We start from the raw sequence: 23,499 nt of genomic DNA, 5'->3' as shown, positions 1-23,499 counted from the left end.
TTTATAGCGGCCAATGGAATTCATTTCTGAGCCTGGTTTAAGACAAAAGAAAGAATATTTTACAATAATTATTGCTTGCTATGGATATAAATGGAATGGATCACATTAATTTCCATTGAAGCAAACAGGCAAAAAACTCAATGTTTGATAATTTTATGGTAGGTGCAGACTAGTGGGTCCCTTCCTGCCCTGCTCTTACCTTCAGTCTTCAACCATCAACGCATGCTAATGCCAATTATTTTATGACTCAAATATGAGACAAAGTTCAATATTTATGAAATATCTTACCAAATGTGTCAAATTCTTCGTACAATTTTTTTTATAAAAAAAAAACGTTGGTCATGGAAATTGTTTTGCCTGGCCAAAAATAAAAACATATATATACATTCCATTTCACTCTAAAATAGGGTCAGTTTTATTTGGACACTCAAAATATTTTTATCAATTAAATTATACAAACGGTCACCCAATTGTGCTTGTGTTCCTGTTTCTTTCTTTTTTTTTTAATTTTTAATTTAGACACTAACGTTTGAATTCATTTCTGCTTTGGTCACCCGTCATTATATTGATAACGGAAAATGCAATAAAATTATACAAATAATATACAATAAAATTATATAAATAATAGAAAATACAAATTTTAAAAATATAATATATAATAAAACTATATAAATAATTTAATATTTATAAAAATAATTTTCACTCAGACTAGCACAATTTTAATTTTAATAAATTTGGTAAATGATTTGATACTAAATCAATTAGTGATACATATTTCTTATTGTGAATTTAAAAATTAAAAATAATTAAAATAAATAGAACACATTAAAATCTCTTAATTGACTTATAAAATTAAAATATATATATCTTTATCAATATAACAAAAGGAAATTCAATTAAATATTTCACATTTTTTTCCTTATGAAAAACTAAATGTTCATAATTTTTTTCTTACATGATTATTGATTGAACGATTAAATATTTAGAAGTTAATTTTTAACTCTAAATTTAATTTACAATTTCAAAGACTAAATTGTTGCTAGATGGAAAAGAACAGAATATGGGGTTGATGGGGAGGGGGGTTTCTCATCCCCTACAAAAATATCAACATGTGAGCCTTGGTCCCACATCCAACAACTTAAGGGCACGTTTGGTTCGCTGTAATGGAATAGAGGCATAATAGTAATTCAATTGTTTGGTTAAATGGAATAGAATAAAACTGTAATAGTATTATTGTGTTTGGTTGAATGAGATGATGTTGTAATAGCATAAGGAAAAAAACTAAAATGACTAGAATACCCTTAGCAGAATTTTTTTTAAGTAAATGATTATTGTTATTGTTATTAAATTTTAATAATATTATTAATATAAATAATAAATAATTTAATCATATTTTAACATAATTATTATTAAATATAATTTAATAAAAATATATAATTTAATAAAATTTTAATATTAAATATTCTTATATGAATTTACTATAATCATAATATATAATACTATAAAATATAATCTAAAATAATTATTATTAAATATAATTTAATAAAATTCTTAATATTAAATATTCTTATATGAATTTACTAAAATTATAATATATAATACTATAAAATATAAATTCTAATCTACTTTATTATTTTTAAACCGCAATACATATTTAATGTGCTAAAATATCATTAGTGAAACAAATAATTTAATTATTCTACAATAAAAAAAATTAGAAGTAATAAATAACTTGAGAATTATATTTTGCATAAACATAATATTCATATATTAACAAAATGTTACATGAAATTCATGAAATTCTATATCATAATCCATATGTTATACAGTTTTATAACATAAAAAAGTTAGAACATTGTAATGACATACCATCCCAAATATTACAAACAGAAAAAGTTACCGAAATATCATCAACAGAACCATGATTTTTAATGGTTAGCAAGAAATCTTCTGACCCATTCCAACCGCACATCAGAAGGTAAACTAAAAAAAATAAGCATTTGCGTTGGATGATTTGGAATTTTGCTCAATGCTCGGTAGCACTCATCCACAGTTAAACCTTCTATTTCACATAATGTTGGATATAAATTTATAGCTTTTTCTTGGATGATCTGGAATTCTTCTGACTTTTGTTGAACTACCACATCGGAGGCAATACTCCCACTGATTTGTTCGCCAATGGCCTGCATGTTTTCCGCCAATAAAGTGGCAGCATCATGAAATGAAGAAGAAATATGATCACTTGCATCAGAATTCTTTTTTTTCTTCTTTGAAGATGTGGAACCCCTTTGGTTTCTATCTGGTTACGGTTCTGTAGCAGAAACATCCATGTCATCCAAAGAGACATTAGCTTCGCAGTCATAGAATTCGTTTCTTTCTTCATTAATATCTGTAGTAGGTACATCCTCAACATTTATTTCTTTAATAACATCAGCTGCTGTTTGAGCATCTTTCCCAGTCGCTCGATCTTTTGCGTATATGGCAGTAAGTTGGTCGTAGTAAGGGAAACTACGATGTTTGAATTGACCGGCTTCTTTATGACTCTATAAAAATAAGGAATTCATATTAGTTATAAGTTTGGTCAAAATAAGATAATAAAGACTTGAAATAATTCTTACATTTAAATAAGAGTTCCAAACCGCATCTTCAGCAAAAACGAGCTGCCTATGCTCATCCCAACCAAAACCGCTATTGTTTTGGCCATTAAGCATGTCATACACGATTGGCCAATCCCTTTTCAGTAGCCTAATCCTCAATTCAATATTAGGTCTAGCCTTCAACATTGCATTGGGTAGAGCTTTTTCTAACATTTTTTCCAACTCGTTTAAATAACCGGCTTTGAACCCCGTATCAGCATTAAAGGTTCCAACATTATGCAAGTCCACCATACAGGAAACCAACGTTGCATCTTCTTCTGGAACCCATTTCCTTTTGGTTCCTCGAGAAGTTTGGGAAGAAACATTTGATTCTGAAACACCTGACATAATTATCTTAAGAAAAAAAACAAATTAAAATTAAGTTTAATATCATGAATCAAAAGGGGAACACTTTATAAAATTAAAATTAAGTTCAATATCATGAATCAAAAGCTCAACACTTTATAAAATTATAACACATGATGAATGAAAAGAAATTAAATTATAATTCAACAAGTTTAGAACAATACAAAAAACAATTCAAACACCACCAAAGTTTCACAAACTAGATACATAAAATAACATAAACAAATTAACTCATACTCATTTTGTCCCTAAACCTAATTAATTTCTAGATGCTTGCCATTCATCGAACATTTGGTTGGCTAGTTTCATCCTCCAAGTAGCCCATGCATCCGATGGATGAATATTTACGATATTCGGTTCATCGTCATCTACCACATTTCTAGGTAATCCTTCTCCCAACTCCACTTCAATAGGATCAATACTCATATGAGTTCGAATAAAATTATGGAGCAAATAACATGCAATAATGATTCTATTGTACACCCTTACAGGATAGAATGATGGACTCCTAAGTATTCCCTATCTAAGTTTTAATAACCCAAAGCATCTTTCAATAACATTATGTGCTGAGGCATGTTTCATATTAAAAAATTCTTCCGGAGTACTTGGTTGATAACCTTGACGCCACTCATTCAAATGATATCATTGTCCTATAAAAGGTGCAAGAAATCCCTCACAATTTGTGTATCCAGCATCAACTAGATAATAACAACCTATAAAATTTTTTTTTAAAAATATTAATTGCCCAATAATGTTTGATCTTAAAGAATAATTCAAAGTCCCCTAATTTTATACTTTACCATGAGGAACTTTTAGTCCATGTCTCCTACTAATGGCATCTCGAAGAACCCATCCATCAGCAACAGAACCTTCCCAACTAGGAAGAACATATACAAATTGCATATCAGGTGTACAAACACCAAACATATTTGTTGTTATGTCACCTTTTCGCATTCGATATCTAGGTTTATCAACTGTTGGAACCCTAATCTTGATGTGGGTTCCATCTAAAGCACCTAAGCAATTCTATATCACATGTATAAAACCTTGAGTTAGGATACTATATTTAAATCTAAATCAACTAAATAATGTAGAAGCTATATATAGAACTCACTCCAATACCTTAAACCATTTCCATCTTGGGTCTGTAGAATTAGTTGTAATTGGCTCTGCATTTTTAAATAACACATCTTGTAAACGTATGACAGCATTTAAAACATTGTGAAATGATCTACTAGTAGTTTCCCCGGACCTATTAAAGTGATGCTTAATAACTCGATTTTTAAGGTGATGGGAAATGATATGTAAAAACATTGCCACTTGCTCATCAACAAGCATGTTCCTTGACGACTTCAATCCCCCTAACGTTTGTAACATCTCACATAGTTTAAAAAAGGCAATTCTATTCATCCTAACTTGTTCAATACAGGTCTCGTCACTAGCATTTATAAGCCTTTTCACATAATCTCGTTTTGCATAAAAATCTAAAATATAGGACCTAATCCTTGGTCTATAAGTATGTAGGCTATGGATGGCACCCAATGTAAGTAAGAACCAACTCGCAATTCTACAGATTTGCAACCATATTGTCAATACAATATCAATTCTTTTACGCCTCACACTTTGTCCTATTAAAGGCAGACGATCCATTACTGCAAGATATTAAAGTGTTATATATCTTCAAATCGTAGTAAAAGGGTCACATTTCTCCAAAACTAATTTCAATAACAGTAAAATAAAATTAAAGAATTTAATTGCCAAAGAACTTACAGTGATTTAGTGAATACAAGACGCTCAACTGTGGGTGGAGGAAGCAATCAAACAAGCCAAAGAATTCAAGTTGCAATAACACACTATCAAAGAAAAATGAACAATACAAATTTAGAATCTTTACGAAGCAAAAAATAGAAATTAAAATTATCTTTGCAACTTGAAATTCATTTCTTTATCAAATTAGTTGTCATGATATAAAAGCACTTTAGGCCTCGATAATACAATCACAGATGGTATGCTTTAGTCTATTAACCAAAACCTTATGTAGAATTAGACTATCCTTGTGAGGTGAACAAATTTTGAAAATAGTCTAGAGCAATTTGCATAAATTCTTCTTCTTCAAAATCTTTGATCATGTTATTATGTTGATGCTTTGTAGGTATATGTATAATTGAGCTAAAATTAAAATTTCATCTATATATTGAATTAAAATTAAAATTATATTTATACAATTGCACCAAAATAAAATTTTAAATCACATTCTACATCAAATTAAAATTTAATGTAATTTTAAGATTTATTTGAAATTTTGTTGTTTCCATATTTATTATTAATATTCATTACAGTTCATTAAAACAATATTTGCTTTAATTAAAACAATTAAAGAATTTGTAATTATTAAACGGTATTTAATAATTAAATATATAATTTAATTATTTTTATTTTAATAAAATTTAATAAGATAAATAAAAATATTAAAAAAATATAATTTAATTATTTTAATTAAATATATAATTTAATTAGTTTTATGCATTTAATTATTTTTATTTTAACAAATGCATTATTTAATAAATTGGAATATTAAAATAAAAATATCTAAACTTTACTTGAGTTACAAAAATAAACAAATGCATTATTTAGTAAATTGAAAACAAATACATAAAACCAATCCATAACAATAAACTTAAAACTTGAATAATAATTGAAAATAATAGTTAAAATTAAAAATAATAAAAATAATAAAAATAAACTGTTTTGCACTAACTATTACAATAGTCAAAATAAACTGATTTGCACTAACTATTGCAACCACCTTAGTCAACTAAACAAATAATTGAACAAGAAATGAAACCTTCAACAGTTTATTTTTAGTCAAGTATGTGAATGGAAAAGGGAGATAAAGTCAAGAAAACCATTGCTCAATTAGTGCACCCTCACAGCTTCATAAAGGGAAAAAAAGAAGAGGGAAAATCTTGAAAATAATACCTTTTCCTTTTTGATAAGCTTGCAACCTTCAACAGGACCAGTACTTGCAAAAACCTATTGGACTAGTGGTTCAGTCACTTGTGAATGGATGTTTCCCACATACCTGTAGTTTCTAAAAAAAAAAAAAACTATATAAGTAACTTTCTAAGTTGTTAAAAAGATGCAAGAACATGCAAGCATCTATCACATTCCAAAAACCATTTAACTATCAATTAAAAGAGCCATTAGCTTAGAATTTTGGACAGAGGGCTATAGTGACATATCCAATCAGCAGACTCATGAAGGAAAGTGTCTCTAATTCATGCAGTTATAAGCACAAAAGTGACTAGGGTAGGTGCTTAAGCAAGAAGGGGAAATAAGCGACTCACAATATACAAACAAAACAAAATGGAGAAAGGGGAAAAAGAAGTAAAAAATCTAGGCAAACACTCACACATCAAGGCAAGTACTTGGATCAAAACCAGAGGCGATTTCCACTTGGGATTGGCTCTATCTGTAGAATACAAAAGTGAAAAATAAAAAAGAGGGGAAAAGAAGAAACGATGTGCAAAAAGTCAGGTCCCACTCAACTCAATTCTAAAGCCTCCATATCCAGGAAAAAGGATGAGTTTTTGAAGAAATCCAATAGTCAACCTAAAAGAACAAACAAGATGCTAACTACAACCATCACAAATGTGAGCATCACTTCTCCTACTTTGAAAACACTTTCCACTTGAAAAGATAGTAGACTTCCTTGCTTTTACTATTATCACTTGGAAAGGACTGTTGGACATGTAACTCAGAAAGAATGCAAATACATTGAAAGCACCATAGACTTTATAAATTAGCTTCATGCTGTTAACTTTCAACACTATAAACCTAAAAATTCCCAGAACGAAATGCGGGAATCACTCTTTAAACTCCAATACTCAAACAAGAGACTGATAAATTGCACGTTTTTTTATATAATATTTACAAACTAGAGATAAAGATATAGAAAAATATAAACATGGACATGGACAAAAAGACTGATTGACTGTGCATGTGTGCCAGAGAGATGGCAACTAAACATTATCCAAACATAATCATTTCTCAACATTTGCAAAACAAAATGAAGATTAAGATTAGCAGTAAACTAAATAAAACCAAAGAAGTGAGAACCACAAGTAAATGAGAAAGAAAACACAATAGAGAACCTAGTACCTTTCCCATTGAACTTCGTATAAGAGAAATAACAACATTTGAACTTCAAGCAAATGAAAATGTAAAATATTCAGAATCAAAATAATCTTTTATCAAAATTCAAACCAAAAACAATGAGCTTCACTCTATACAAGAAGCATGTTAAAGTCATAGGCTTTCTCATTTCTGGAAACCAAATCCAGAAACGTCTCCCACCAAAAATCAAGAAAATAACTTTTGTTTTTGAAAATTACATTCAAATCGCCGCTTAAATGATCAGATCAAAGAAAATACAAAAAGAAGCCATTTTTCCATTGAATTCAGATCAAAGATGAAGAGAAAAATCAAAGAAAATACAAAAAAAATAGATAGAGCATATAACCTGAAAATAGCCGCCGATAAAGTGAAGAAGCACTTGCCGAAACAGTTGGTTCGAATATCTGAGACGGTGGAGTCGGCGAAAGATGCCAAGATGAAAGTGAAACGGGAGTGGGTGGAGGCGACTTTGCTGGCAGCTTCTGTTTGATGTGTTTTAAGGCTTTTGGGTTGGGAGGGTAAAACAGGGTTGAATAGCTAAACGGTGGTTTGGGGAGGGAATAGCTAAACAAGGTTGAATAGCCAATTTTTGGCATACACCCATAATGGAATAAGTCCGTAATAAGGCATTCCATTCATCCAAACGGGTGATTAGGTGGGCCCACGGAATAGGGGTGTAATGGCATAGCCATTTCACCCAACCAAACATGTTGTAAGTTTAAAATTGTTCATTTGAAGCTCATTTCCTTAATACGGGTTTCCACGGTCTAAAATAATTTTGAATGTTAAATATCATATTTAAATATAATTTTCATATTACCTTTTTATGGTAAAATTATCATATTTTCTCATTTTAGCAGTTTCTTCTCAAAACTCGATACATAAATCAATTCAATATCATAATTCATAATAAATCTTTAATATAAGTCCTTGAGTGGTGGGAATTATTTTTTCTTTTTTAAAAATGGAAAAATTATAATTTAGTAACTAAATATTTCAAAATTTACAATTTGATCCTTTTGTCACATTTCCACTTCTAAATTCTTTTCAAAATTTTCCCATCTCAATTATCAAATTTAATTCCATAAAATTCTCTTATCCAACTCATTTTCAAATTTTCTCATTAATTCATTATATACGAGAATAGTGCCATGTGTACAGCAAAAAAAATTTGGCGTATTACAATAGCCGAATATGGAATATGAGAAAATGAATTTTCGCTTTCCACTAAACCATTCTCATATAATTAACATTATTTATTTAATAATAAACAATAAAATAAATGGTTAATTAAGCCTTCATACAAAAGATAATGGAAATCAATGGCCTTGATCATGCTTGCCCACTATTAATTATGAATTATTTTTTAAGGACAAAGAAAATTGCTAATCAAGGACATGCACAAAGCTTCAATAAAAAATCTCATTATACTCACTTTATAATTTAGTTCTTATATTGTTAGTAAAACAACTTAATCTATTTAATTACTATACGACTTTATTTATTAATCCTATATTCAACTCACTAATTTCTCGAACCAAGTTTAAAGCATTTAGCCTTGAATCGGGTTTTCTAACAATGATGAAAATCGGGTAGTTATAATTAATTCTTTTTAGCTCATTTATTCATTAGTTGGGAAATTTACCTTTAGGCCCCTATACTTTTCAAAATTTCTAATTTAGTCCCTAAAGTGACTTCCATCAACTTAATATTCAATCTAAAATATCCTTATGTTCCACAATCTTTCTTAATTTTTCATTTTCCTCAATTTGATCAAATTACATTATCATTGTTAAATTTTTTTAATTTGCAATTTAGTCCTCTTTCCACATTCTCTCATTCAAAATTTACTTTATTGATTTCCAGAAATAGATCCTCATAACCTCTTTTTTTTAAATAAATTCTATTTATTGTCTCATTATCGAATTTTCTCAAAAATTCACTATAACGGTTCCTAGAACAGTGCCACTTACTGTTTCGAAAAATTTGGGATGTTACACCCTGTTTCCTATTATGTCTTGCTATTTATATTCCCTTCAAGGTTCTCACACAAGGGTGAAAATGTGATCCTTCATTTTTAATAGGAAAAATATGAAAATCATAGTTTGAATATTTCTTGAAAAATTAAAAAAAATGAAAAACATGAAACATTTGCACGATATGAATATGCATAAAGTTCACAAAGTTTTGCATGATTGTGATGATTCATATTTGGTGTGATTGTATTTGATGTGAGTCTCAAGGCACAATTTCAAACCCATGAATGTGATGGGTTCACACTACCTCAAGGCCCAACAACAATGTCAAAGGTTAAGCAAATCAAATCAAGATTCGAGGACGAATCTTTTTAAGGAGCTGGATAATGATACATGCACAGATGGGGTGAAATTTATTAAATTCCAATTACCAAAACTGCCAATTTTCAGGCTTGGGATGTAACAGCCCGATTTTGGGTCTAGATGGAACAATGGTTTTGTGACCACAAATCTGACAAGGAAAAATTTATTTTAAAATTTTGACATTGGTTGCATTATGATAGGAAGGTTGCATGATAATACTGATATGAAAATTTTATCGATTTAGTGATTAATTAAGGAAATGACCTATTTGTATAAAATGTAGAATTTGAATTCTAGAAGCTAGAAGGGTTAACTAGCTATGAAATTGTAATACCCCGAAAATTACTACAGTAAGAAAGTAAGATAATATCCTAATATGGTAAAATAAGGAAATAAAGTGATAAAAGGGTAATTGAGTTATGTCAACATTGGGAAGTATATTATGACATATTAATTCAAGAAAGGATTAAATTGCAAAAGTGAGAAAAGTTTTGTTACCCAAGAGTACATACTCAAAATTTGAGGGTTAAAGTGTAAATATGAAAAGTTAAAGGACCAATAGTGTAAATATTTTAAGGGTGGAATAATCTAGAAACTAAGGAAAATGGATAAATTAGGACCAAATTAAAAAAATAAAGAATTTTGAGGACTAAATTACAATTTTACTAAATTAAGTGATGACTCAAGGATTGAATTTCAAAAGATTATAAAGGGTAAAATGGTCAATTAGAAAGAGAGAATTCTAGAAGGTAATGATGATGTTTGTGATATTTTAATTAATTAATTAGATAAATGTTATTTAATTAATATTTTATTAAGATTTTAGTATTATTTTATTATTAAATGATTAATATAAAAGGGAGGAAAGATGATGAGAAATCATCTTTCTCATGCATCTCACGTTGAAGAGAAGAGAGGAAAGAAAGTTTTGCTTTCTTTACAATTTTGTCATTCCACCAAAAACCTACCATTTCCACCTAGAAATCAAAAGAATTTCCATAGCTATCAAGGGAGAAAGATAACAAGGAGACTATGGGGAGCTAGAATATCAAGTTAGATTCAAGAAATAGAGGTTGGAGGAGAGAGAAAATCAAGTTAAAGATTGAAATCAATTGAGCAAGGTAAGAACATCAAGATTTCAATATATTTTTGAGTTTGATATTATTGAAAAAGTATGAGATTGATGTTAATGTAGGGTTTTAGTATATAAGGTTATATGTTCTTGATATGTTAGTAAAGGGAAATAAGAGAAAGTGATGGAAAATATTGAAGAGAAAGGAAGGGAAAGTGTTATAAATTTAGTTATCAACATTTTACACTAAAATAGTTTGAGACAGCGGCAGTAGTCTGGCTTTGAAAATTTACCAAAAATCGTATAAATTGAATTAAAGGATGAAAAAAATATGAAATTAAATCTTATTGAGTCTAGTTTTCCATAGAAGAAACAGTGTAAGCAATGGAGTTTTAAATTATGAGATATAATAAGTTTTGTGAGATAAGGTTAGAATGGTTTTGGGTTCCCCTGTTCTGACTTTGGAAAATCATAAAAAATTGTATAAAAATAATTAGAGTCTTAAATTTATATGTTTAAATAATTAATTAGTTTATTTTCAATAGAAACAAATGTTAACATCATTCAAATTTTGTACGAGGAGATAATTAATTTTTAGTAAAGAAGGGTCGAACTGTCGAGAAGAACATGGATGACTTTAAAGAATAAAATGTACTTATTTGCTAAAGAAAAATTCTGAGAATTTTATGGTAAGAATGTATGTGAGTCTAGTTTCATATAAAATTAACGGATCTCAATTTGGAGTTATGTATCTGAATATATAAATAATTTAGTGATTATGACTCAAGTGGACAGCTTTGAATGAATATAAATAAATGTGAAATTATAGATAATGTTACATATAAGCATGTTATTTATATTAAGGATGTGGAATGTAGAGGAGGAGGAGGAAAATATATGATTATTCAACTAGCATGAGTTTTATTAAAATGATCAATTTACATGTTTTAGGTTCGAGACTAAATTGAACAAATGTGAAACTTTAAGGGTAAATTTGTAAAAATGTCAAAAGTGACCAAATTGCATGAAATGAATTGTTTTATTATTTAAATTAGTAAATTTAATGAAATATTAATTTAGATCAAGATTGGGTGGAAATTGAGAAAATAGAAAATTACCAAAATGTCCCTAAATTTTGGTATTTCTACAATTTAGCTTTGATAAGTTCGTATGAACTATATTCATATAATTTTAATTAAAGTGAATGTTATTTGGTGATGAATATTATATAGATATGTGTTTTATTATTGGAATTGAATTATTATTGGTAATATGTACAATTATTAGATGCAGTGAAATGATTATCGGAAGCTCGATTGTGGTTGGCAGGAAATGTTGTATTATTTATATTGTGAAGAATTATAAAAGCATGTTAAAAATTTGAAAGTTTTAATAATTAATAGAATTTTATAACTCGGTTCAATACGTTTACAAGTGTACGTGTTCTGGTAATACCTCGTACCCTATTCCGGTGTCGAATATGGGTAAGGGGTGTTACATGGGAAATTAGCAAACTTGCGATGAATTTTTGGATGGGATCTTGGCATTTCTGGGTTGAGATGTCTCATGGCGTTTGAAGATCTATCTCTTAGCTTCAAAACTCATTTTGAATAACTCAATTTTGAGTTTGGGAGCTCAAGTTATGATTGTTTTAATGAATACTGCGCAAGCAGAATTTCTGAACGTGATTATAACAAGAATTACGAGTTTCGGGCTTTTAATTCGAGTTTAAATCATATTGGTTTGGGTTTTAGACTTAATTTTTATTATATATGAGCCCAATATTGTATTTATCATCTCTTATTATTTTATTATTATTTTATTCTGAATTTTTTATAATTATTAAGTATTTTAAGTTATTTAGGAGTTTTATGTTAATAAAAAAGTTTAGTTTAAAGCTACTTCTTGTTTAGATTAAATTAGAGTTCTAATATACTTAAGAGTTTTATTTAGACAATTCATTATTATTCTATTTCTCTTTTGAGTTAATAAGTTCTCTCTAGGTTTTTCTTTTCAAGAATTTCTCTTGAGTTTCTTTTAAAAGAGTTTTAACAATCTTTCTAGATTGTGGGGATCATCTTCAAACTTTTTTCTTGCCAAAGTTTCTATCTTGAAGGGGAAATTAGAGTCGCTTGAAGGAGGTTGTGGATTCTTCGTGTTTCCAAGTCTTCTTAGGACTTCTACACGCCACGTTCTATCTTTCCATTTATCTTCTTTATTCGCTTCCTTAATCTTTGATTTATTATTTTATTTTAGTTATTTATTTTAATTATTTTATCTTACTTGGATTCAATTTCATTTCAGGTTGTGTCAAAATCCAAGTTTCTTTCCGACATTTAAAGCCCTAAGTTAAATCTGCGACTTTGACAAACTTTACGATCCGCTTTCGCTTTCCCAATTACGATTCCAACACTCAATTTTGGTACTTAACATTCCAAATTTTTGTTGGTCATGTCTAGAATAGTGTCACGTTGCTGATCTCGAACATTTCGAACCTCTTGATCCCTTCTCAACTTCCCAATCATAGTGTTGCGAATCATAATGAAAGCTTGAAAAGAACACAATACTCAATAAAAGAAAAATTAAGCAAACCTTAGTGTTATGCACTCAGAAATAAAAATTAAATTCTCAATGAGGTAAGAATTAACCTTGCGAGTCGTTTCAAAAGTGTCTATATCAATCAATCAGAACGTATTAGAATCAAACCATCAAAGCAAACCTAATAGCACTATGAGTCCAAAATTGGCTTAGACATCAAATAATTCTGTTGTACGGATGAAGGAATATGCAACATGTTTTAACCTACTAACATAAGAAGAAAGAAAGTGTTAGAATGCTTAAAGGAACAAATAAAAAGTAAAAACAAATGAAAACTTAAAGCTAAGAGTCAATGAAAATTGTCGAAACCCAAAAACCCGAAAAATTGCGAAGAAACTTGACAAACTTCATTCGAGGTGTTCCCAATTTCCAAAAATCACGAAATTTAAACTCGATCCTCCTCAAATAATGTAGATCTGATCCGGAAAGTTTTGATACAAAATTCAACCCACATTATATTTTTTTTTATTTTTTTCATATTTTATTTTTTTGTACTTTTTTCGATCACTTTTTTTGTGAGAAATATTTTTTTATACTCTAAAATAGTGTCAAGAAATAGTATGTAAAATTTCATATCGTTTGAAAATTGTTTACCCACTAAAAAATATTTTTTTTCTGAAAACTTTTTGAGGTTGTTTCCTAGAAATCAGTTTATAAATATAAAAAGAACACCTAAAACACCCAAATCTAATACCAAATGATAAAGGATGAGAAGGATGAACGCGGAAGCGGATTGTAAAGTTTGTCAAAGTCATGGATTTGACTTAGAGCTCTAAATATTCGGAAAGAAACTTGGATTTTCACACATCCTGAAACGAAATTGAATCCAAGTCAGAGAAAACAATTAAAATAAATAACTAAAATAAAATAATAAATCAAAGATTAAAGAGCGAATAAAGAAGATAAATGGAAAGATAGAACATGGCGTGTAGAAGTCCTAAAAAGCCTTGGAAACACGAAGAATCTATAACCCCCCTTAAGCGGCTCTAATTTCCCCTCCAAGATAGAAACATTGACAAGAAAAAGTTTGAAGATGATCCCCACAATCTAAAAAGATTGTTATAACTCTTCTAAAAGAAACTCAAGAGAAATTCTTGAAAAGAAAAACTCAGAGAGATTTTATTAACTCAAAAGAGAAACAGAATAATACTAAATTGTCTGAATTGTGTACAATGCAAAGGCCTATATATAGGCTAGCTAAATAATCTAAATAAAACTCTTAAGTATACTAGAACTCTAATTTAATCTAAACAAGTAGTTTAAACTAACTTTCTTGTTAACATAAAATCCTAAATAACTTAAAATAATTAATAATTATAAAAAATTTAGAATAAAATAATAATAAAATAACAAGAGATGATAAATACAATATTGGACTCATATATAATAAAAGTTAAGCCTAAAACTCAAACCAATATGATTTATACTCGAATTAAAAGCCCGAAACTCGTAATTCCCGTCATAATCCTATTCAGAAATTCTGTTTGCGCAATCTTCACTAAAACGGTCATAACTTGAGCTCTTAAACTCAAAATCGAGTGATTCAAAATGAGTTTTGAAGCTAAGAGATAGATATTCAAACGTCATGAGACATCTCAACCCAGAAATGCCAAGATCCCATCCAAAAAGTCATTACTAGTCTACTAATTTCCCAATCCTGAAAATTGGCAGTTTTGGTGATTGGAATTTAATAAATTTCACCCCATGCGTACATGTATCATTATTCCTTTTGATGATTGAAGGCTTAGTTTAGATGTCCAATTTTATTTCTTTTTTTATTTTAATCGCATTCTGTTTTGGAGGCTGGAACGACGGAAATGTGCAAATGTACACAATTGCAAGAAGTAATAAAGTGACAAGTAAATGTCGAGTTATCGTACCCATAGGGACTGTGAAAAGAATTATTTATGAATGCAATTAAAACCACTTTGGTGAAGAAAAATATTTTGATTTGAGGAGGTGATTAAAAACTAGGATTTTAACTAAGTAAAATAAATAAAAATAAAATAAAAGTTCCAATGCACGATTTTAAAAGATGATTTTAATCAAGATGACATAATTGTGCTAGATTATCTACATTTCTTTTAACTTAGAATTATTAAACTCATGTTTATGTTGTTACGAATAAATTCACGGCAACTCAGCAATTTGCTAACTTATGAACATATTTACCTACCAAAATCCATTTATCTCTTAATTATATCTCTATGTCAATTCAACAAATTAAACAAATTTTAATAAGCAAATGTGTTAATGCACATACATACTTATGAAATTAAAATAATCTCTTGTACATATCCCTATGCCAATTCAAATAATTAATTCAATCTCATACGCACATAAAAGATTACGCGAGGTAACAATGTATTTCTACCTTGAAACAGTTTAATCACAATAATCTTGCAAGTTATGCAAGGCTAATGTATCGTTAGACACCGTTGCTAATTTAACCCTCAGCTACCTTAGATGATTAAACATGCACTGATTAAGTATCATGTCAATTAATTACAATTTCAATCCGTTTAAATAATTAATTCATTAGTTACCTTACAATTGTAATGCAAGAATAACTTAGTCATGGTTTTACTTAATCAAACATCTTACCGAGGCCTATAACAACACAAGAACAATTTTAATAACTCAAGTAGACGAAATGCAATCAACCTAACACGAATTGAATTTAAGCCATATTAATTAAATTAAACATATCAACATCACAATTATTCATGGACATGTTCATAACAACAACAATAAAATTAAAAAGGATAATGAACAAGAATCAAATCCGGTGTTTCTCCGAGGCTTGACTAGTTTGCTTCGCTCCTCCTTCTCCGCCCTGTTCTTGTTGAATCGAGGATTCCACGAACACTTTAATGCTGCTCCAAATGATGGTTGAAGGAATCTTTTTCAAGAGGTGAAATCGGCAAAGGAATGGGGAAGAAAATGAAGAACAATGGAAGGGAATGAAGAGAGAAAAGTGAGAGAGAAGTGAAAAATGAATGGTTTTGAGATGTGTTTGAAGTGAGCAGCCCAGGGGGGTATTTATAGGTTGAGAAGGCTGCTAAAAATAGCCAAAATCAGCAGCCAAAGACTCCCCCCATGATCGGCCACACATGTGGCATGTTTGAAGATTTCAAACATGTTATTTTTAGGTAGGGGCAAATCTTGAAAGGCATGAATAGCGGAGAGATTTGAATGCAAATTGAAGGAGTCTTCAAGGACCATTTTGCAAGCTAAATAATCAGAAAAACAAGCTGATTGGGTCAGCATGTGAGACTATTTTGGGCTGCCCAGTGCTCAGTTAGACCAGTTTTCTCGGTTCAACTCAACTGGGCCACTTTTCATAATTAATTAATAATAATTTATTTAACCCAAATTAAATTGAGCTACAATTAAAATTAGTTATACTATGAATTAATACACATAATTTGTACTATATTAGGCTGAAAAATTAATTCGTCTTGATGCTTCAAAATTGCTTCTCGGTTTTGCGCTTCTAGTAGTGTTTGTCGAGTCGTTTTTCGCCTTTTGTGCAAATCTGTCAAAAATAATCAAAATTAATAAAAATTTGATATAAAATTAATTAAAATTCAACATGTTTATAATTTGAGTTCAACTTAATTATTTTATAATAATTATATATTTTTCGACAAGAATGTTATCGAAACTGCATGAATTTGAGTAAAAAAGGGCATGAAAAAGTGTATATATTTTCGTGTTTCCACACCCCCCAAACTTAATTCATTGCTCGTCCCGAGTCACGCAAATATTTGAAAAGAATTTCTCGAAAACACCTTTGAAAATTTCTTCTAGAACAATATTCTTCCCAAAATTATGATTTTAGTATACTTAAGCTCAAGAATAAGAATTTTGTTAATTATGCTACTTAAGTATACATACCATTCAAATTAATCTCAATAATTATTATGATAGCAAAAATAGACTAAATGCTTTCTAAAAAAAACATGTAAATCCCTACCAATTTGATTTTATTCCCTTATTTAAGATTAAGCTGCAATCATCAAGTTTAATTTATGCCTTCATATGTTGAACAAAGCAATTTCTCTCCACTAATGTAGATAGCACAGAAACTTGAATCAATAGGTCTTTTAAATAGGTTGTAACATGGCTAGGCTAGGGGTAGGTAAAAGATAGATAAATTTAGGCTAAAAACCCTAGACTCAGCTTCAATCGGACCTTCGGAATAATTACCTTCAATACACCAACTTACTTTTCTTTCACATGCTCTTTTGTACATCTATTTTCTTTCAAATACATATGCTCTCTCTTTTTTTTATTATATTTCTTTTCTTTTCTTTTCTCTTTTTTTTATCACGAGCATTTTACTGTATGTACTACAATTTTTTGAGCATTTGATACTTCTTTTCAACTCCCCCAGACTTATTTTCAATGAACATTCTGAAGAGTGCCGAGTCTAGTGTTTAGGACAGTTTAAAGATAATTAAGAGAAAAGTGATGGCTAAATATTGCAAGGGTTCAAATAAAATTAGGCCATATAGTCTCAAAGTTAGGTTTTAAGGGATAAAAATTTATCATGGTTGGCTTGAAAGACTCAAACGGTCTAAAAAAAAGTTGCCTAAATCATTTTCAACATTCCATGCTTCCTAAGATTTTGCCTTAAGAAATTACTAAGTCAATTCTAGAGACTTAAACTTTCATGTATACCTAACTTTCCTAAGGAACTAAAAATTTAATGGTATGATTTGCATGCTTTATTAAAATTACATTTATATCATAATTCAGCCAACATAGCAATTATTGAAATAATAGAATTTTATTCATACTGAAGTTTAGCATACTTAACAAAATTTCAAATTGTTGAACAAAATATATCATAATCATAATTAAAAGAAAATTTTATTCTAAGAGGAAATAATTTCAATTTTTCAGTCCCCCCACTTAAGATGAACAATGTCCTCATTGTTAGAATTGAATAGATACTATACACCAAGTAAGATTCTGAAAAAGATAAGGTGAGTCAATTTGACTGCTTAAGTACCAAGCTCTCTCTAGATCCAATCCTAGACATGTATATATCTATTGCCACACTTTGTAACTTGTTCATTTTTATTTATGATTTCCACCTCTTGTTTTATTATGCAAAAAATAAAAATCCTAATAGAACCTAATTTTAAAATATTAAATAACCTAGGAAAGAAAATGAAATAAAGTAAGGATCCCCCTTTTTATTTATTTGCAGATCCCTCAGAATCTGACTCATCTTTTTCCTTTCTCGACATTGGAGTCCATGGTTCGAGTATAAAGTCTGGAAATTCAGGCACAAAAATAAACGGGTTATGAAATATATATTTAAATGCATCTCTAATCGAGTCATTTTGTATTTTTAGGTATCTCCAGTAATCTTGTTACTGCAACTACATGTGTTGCAGCATATCCATTATACCAAATTGTTCACTTCGTGGAATGGTGCTAGATAAAGGGACTCTCAGTGTCAAACTTAGGAAATCTGTTAAGGGTGGTTTCAGTTTTGGGCAGGTGGGTTAGTAGCCAAGCGTAAGGTTTAGAGTTGAAGAGGGTGGCAGTTTTAAGGATAGTTTAGGTGCAGTAGTTGGTGACTTTGAATGAAGGTGTTTGGGGTGGTGATTCAGGGAGTTAAAGGCTGCAACATTAAGGGGTTAAGTGAGATGCACTATTGGGCTACTTGGGAGTGGCAATGGAGCAAGGTAAGGGCTATAGGTTTGTGTGGAAAAGGGTTGAATATTTCCCTTCTTAGTAGTGTCTTAAGCCCAACGGCAACTCTTTTTTGGATCCTAAGCTCCTGCACTAAAAATAAACAAAAAAACTCAAAAAAATTAGTGCTTGGGTTAAAAGTTGACCCTTTATTTAACAAAATAAATATTTAAATTTTTTGGGCTACTTAGAAAAATATATTTTTTGAAAAATTACATTAAATTAAACTCCTAGGAAAGACTAGAAGGGTCACGGATGGTCTCGCTTAAGTCCCAATCTCCTAGACAAAGTTTTAATTAATATAATGAACCAAAGAAAATTTTATCTAAGCCTACCATTTTATTCAAATGAGAAGGAAAAAAAACTAAAAATATAAAATAACGATAAAGAAAGTGAAGAGAACTCCCTTCATTTTATTCAGGATCGTCATTGACCATGGTGGTGTCAAATGGTCATTTGTCATACCAACCATAACCATATAGGAAGAAATCATATTCTTTCCCATAAAATCTATCCAACATCTTATTAGGGAAAGAAAACCTGGAATGATCTTTCCTGGTGGCCTTGTTTAACTTTATGTAATTCCTACAAATCTTCCAACCCCTGACTCGAATATCTGCAATAATCCATCTGACACCCTTCTTGTGCTTTTCTGAAACAACAAATGACTCTTCTTCTTGATTCTTGGTAAACTCAACTGAAATCATGATAGGTAAAAATAAAGATAAACCCAAATAATCATATTTCAAATGAAGAGGCAAAGTCTTCAGTTCTAATTCGACTGGCTCTTCAATCAACACTTTTGGTTATGTGTACTCTCGAGATAATAACTCTAATGATTCGAGTGGAACTTCTTGAGTGAATTCCTTCTAATTAGCTTCTAACCAAGCCAAACATTTCTTATCTTCGTCATCACTTGGTGAATCCTCCAGTAGAATATGTTCTAACGGATTGTCTAAAGAATTGAGCTCCAATTTTGTAAAATCCAGCTATTTCATCTTGGAAATAATAGAGCAGTCCTCAACTATATCTAGGGATTTAGTAGCATCGAAGTCATTAAAAGTCATATCATCATCAAAGATTTATTTCAACTGAGTCTCTTTTTGCTGCTTCTGGAATCGTTGTGCATATAGCATTGGTGAAATCTTAGCTTTAACTGGACAACTCTTCTGTAGAAATATTTCTGCATCCAAAAAGGGTGTTAGATAATCAGAAGTAATTGGTTTATAGTTTACCTCATCAAGGATCACCGAATATAAATTTTGTGAAATAGGAGTTACAACACTCAGTTGAAATTCCTCTTTGCCTTGAGCTACAATAGGCTCATCTTGAACCTCAACCACCTTGGGCTCCAATGTCTTTCCACTTGGCAAAGTGACTACTTTGCAATGTTCTTTGCCCAAAATTCTTAGATTTTCTGTGCCGCTCGGCCAAACACCTTGGGGCTTACTTTGAGCTTATTGGCTAGCTGTCCCACTTGGTTTCCTAAATTCTTCAATGTTGCTTCTTGGCTTTGGATTAGTTCATCATTCTTTGTTATGTACGCCTTCATCAAATTCTTAAGATTACTTGAAGAGATGCAGTTGGTGGGGGTTGTTGCACTTGTTAAGAATATTCCAGTGGATAATTTGGTCGAGATGGCATATAAGAGTTGTTAGGGTCCTTCCATTGATTGCTCCATGGAAAATTTGGAAGATATTGCCATGAAGGGTTGTAAGAATTTGATTGCGGACCATTTCATCTCTGATTTCCCATGTAATATTTTGACTCTGGATTCGAAAGGCAATTTTCAACGAAATGGTCATCTCCACCGTATTCACAAGAAATATTCCCAAACTGGTTTGGTTGCTGACTTGTCAAATTACCATTGAAAACATTAATAGTTATGTTCTTAATCATAGAAGACATAGAGAATACATGGGTTGCCAAAGAAGCAAGTGTGTCCACTTCATGTACTCCTGCTACTCGTCTTTCTGGGGCTACTCGGTTTGTTGGCCACTGATAGTTATTGCTGGCAATTCTTTCAATAATCTCGTAAGCATCGTTATAAGACTTAGAAATAAGGGCTCCATTTGTCGAAGCATCCACTATCATTCTAGTATGAATATTGAGACCAATATAGAAAATCTCCATTTGAACACAGCAAGGAATGTCATGATAAGAGCACTTTCATACTAACTCCTTGAACCGCTCCCATGCCTCATATAAATATTCTTCATCAAGTTGCTGAAATGAAGTGATTTCATTTCGAATCTTGGTGGTTAAAGATGGAGGGAAATATTTCAATAAGAAACGTTCAACCAAATCTTGCCATGTGCTTATGGATTCAGACGGTAGGGATTTCAAGAGGTGAAATCGGCAAAGGAATAGGGAAGAAAATGAAGAACAATGGAAGGGAATGAAGAGAGAAAAGTGAGAAATAAGTGAAGAATGAATGGTTTTGAGATGTGTTTGGAGTGAGCAGCCAAGGGAAGGATTTATAGGTTGAGAAGACTGCTAAAAAAATCTAAAATCAGCAGCCAAAGACTCCTCCCATGGCCAGCCACACATGTGGCATGTTTGAAGATTTCAAACATGCTATTTTTAGGTAGGGGCAAATCTTGAAAGGCATGAATAGTGGAGAGGTCTGAATGCAAATTGAAGGACTCTTCAAGGGTCATTTTCCAAGCCAAATAATCAGCAACAAGCTAATTGGACCAGAATGTGGGACAGTTTTGGGCTACACAGTGCTCGGTTGGATCGGTTTTCTCGGTTCAGCTCAACTGAGACACTTTTAATATTTAATTAATAATAATTTATTCAATCCAAATTAAATTGGATTAAAATTAAAATTAATTATATGATGAATTAATACACATAATTTAGACCGTCTTAAGCTGAAAAATTAATTCGCCTTGATGTTTAAAAATTGCTTCTCGATTTTGCGCTTCTAGTAGTGTCTGTCGAGCCATTTTTCGCCATTTGTGCAAATTTTTCGAAAATCATCAAAATTATTAAAAATTTGATATAAAATTAATTAGAATTCAAAATATTCATAATTTGGGTTCAATTTAAATATTTTATAATAATTATATATTTTTCGACAAGAATTTTACCGAAACTGCATGAATTTGAGTTAAAAAGGGAAAGAAAAAGTGTGTATATTTTCGTGTTTCCAGGGGCCTAGTTGTGAGGTCTAGTTTCATTTCATTTTCATTTATGTTGCATCCTATTTTAGAGGCCTGGTTATGAAGTCCAATTTCATTTCCATTTATGTTGTATTTTGTTTTAGAGGCCTAGTTTTAAGGTCCAATTTCATTTCATTTTCATTTATGTTGCATTCTATTTAAGTAGCTTGGTTGTGAGGTTTGGTTTCATTTTTCTTTATGTTACATTTTGTTTTAGAAGGCTAATTATGATGTCCAATTTCATTCTTCATTTATGTCACATTTTGTTGTGAAGGCGTTGTTGTGAGGTCCAATTTCATTTCATTTTTTATTTGAACTACATTATGTTGTGAATGCACAATTGTAAGGTTTGTAACACCCCTTGTAACATCTCAAAATAGGGCCTAGAAGTTTGAGCTCGGTGAATTGTGATCATCAATAGGTCTGGCGAGTTGCTGTTTGCTAGTGGATTTAGTGAACTATAATCGGCAACGGGTTTGTCGAAGCAAGGATCGCCAGCGGGTTTGGCAAAACAAGGATCGCCAGATGGCCTAGCAAGCTATTACCTTTGTTTTGGGCCAACAGTCAAAAGTAGGAGTAGTCAAAGGGTAACGATACCAAAATTAGGAAGTCAACTTACTTTTCTCTTCACAACACTATTCATGCATGTAACTATTTCCTACTTCTACTACGACTAGGGTATCCTAAGAACACCAAAACACTAAGTGCCGGTAAATTAAGCCATTTCCATTAGAAATTTCATATTCTATTAAACAACAAAACTCTCTCAAATTCTTCCTTGATTGTTCTTTTATCAAGTTCTAAGAACCTAGAACTTAGCTTATGGGATCTAAAGTAAGACTTTGTTCCTATATTATGTTTAGAAGAATTCGCAACAAAGGGGATCAGGTTTGCCAAAAGACCAACATTTGTGAACCTAAGATCACTTGTGTTTATGTACAAGTTTCTATGTGTTTTTTCTGTTAGTGACTTGTGTATATTTGTTAAATTGCAAACTTGATAGAATCGTCTACAAGTAAAGACAAGGGAAAAGCAAAACTTGTCTAAAGATTTTCAGTAAATTGGTGAGTGTTCAAGGATCACCACTCGTGTGTGTGAACCATAAGGTTAACCGGGATCTTAGGGTTTTAACCTAAGTTTCAAGAGTAAGTATTTTCTAAACTCTGTTTGAGATTGTATAAGTGTTTTTATGAACAGTGGTATACGAGCTCTATATTTAAGTACATGTTTTGACAAATATGTTTTTCTAAAACCGTTGGATATATGGCATACCATAGGATTGTGATCACTCACCTTTATGTTTTGTGATTCAGGCAAGAGGCACTAGGATAAGTTGGAGAGATAAGGGAATGTCGAGCTAAGCTCCATTCACTGGGACATGTTGGCGTGTTGGACAGTGTTTAGCTTTATGCTACATTTATGGGACATGTTAG

The 23,499-nt window shown here is 30.6% G+C and overlaps 1 protein-coding gene and 1 non-coding gene across 2 annotated transcripts; one reads left to right on the top strand and one right to left on the bottom strand.

Annotated features, from left to right (window-relative positions):
* Positions 1 to 2,137: 2,137 nt before the first annotated feature.
* Positions 2,138 to 5,007, bottom strand: LOC105793881 (uncharacterized). The gene is made up of 4 exons (XM_052628861.1): positions 4,773 to 5,007; positions 2,619 to 2,990; positions 2,403 to 2,543; positions 2,138 to 2,311 (listed from the first exon to the last, which is right to left on the bottom strand). The coding sequence occupies exons 2-4, from the start codon at positions 2,982 to 2,984 to the stop codon at positions 2,138 to 2,140; spliced, it is 681 nt and encodes a 226-aa protein (XP_052484821.1). The 5' UTR covers positions 2,985 to 2,990; positions 4,773 to 5,007.
* A 16,041-nt stretch (positions 5,008 to 21,048) lies between these two features.
* On the top strand, positions 21,049 to 21,154 carry LOC128040220 (small nucleolar RNA R71). Its single transcript, XR_008194878.1, has one exon. It is a non-coding gene; the product is annotated as a small nucleolar RNA R71 (small nucleolar RNA).
* Positions 21,155 to 23,499: the final 2,345 nt, after the last annotated feature.

This window comes from Gossypium raimondii, chromosome 3, assembly GCF_025698545.1.
Source record: "Gossypium raimondii isolate GPD5lz chromosome 3, ASM2569854v1, whole genome shotgun sequence".
Taxonomy (NCBI): domain Eukaryota; kingdom Viridiplantae; phylum Streptophyta; class Magnoliopsida; order Malvales; family Malvaceae; genus Gossypium; species Gossypium raimondii.
This window is presented reverse-complemented; position numbering and strand designations above follow the sequence as displayed.

Excerpts from the sequence above, each read along its gene's own strand:
- LOC105793881 (XM_052628861.1), bottom strand. The coding sequence starts at position 2,984 with ATGTCAGGTGTTTCAGAATCAAATGTTTCTTCCCAAACTTCTCGAGGA. Across the intron at positions 2,544-2,618 it reads TTTGGAACTCTTATTTAAAT|AGTCATAAAGAAGCCGGTCA; the intron begins GTAAGAATTATT and ends TTATTTTTATAG. Across the intron at positions 2,312-2,402 it reads AAGAAATAAATGTTGAGGAT|AACCGTAACCAGATAGAAAC; the intron begins GTACCTACTACA and ends TTTCTGCTACAG.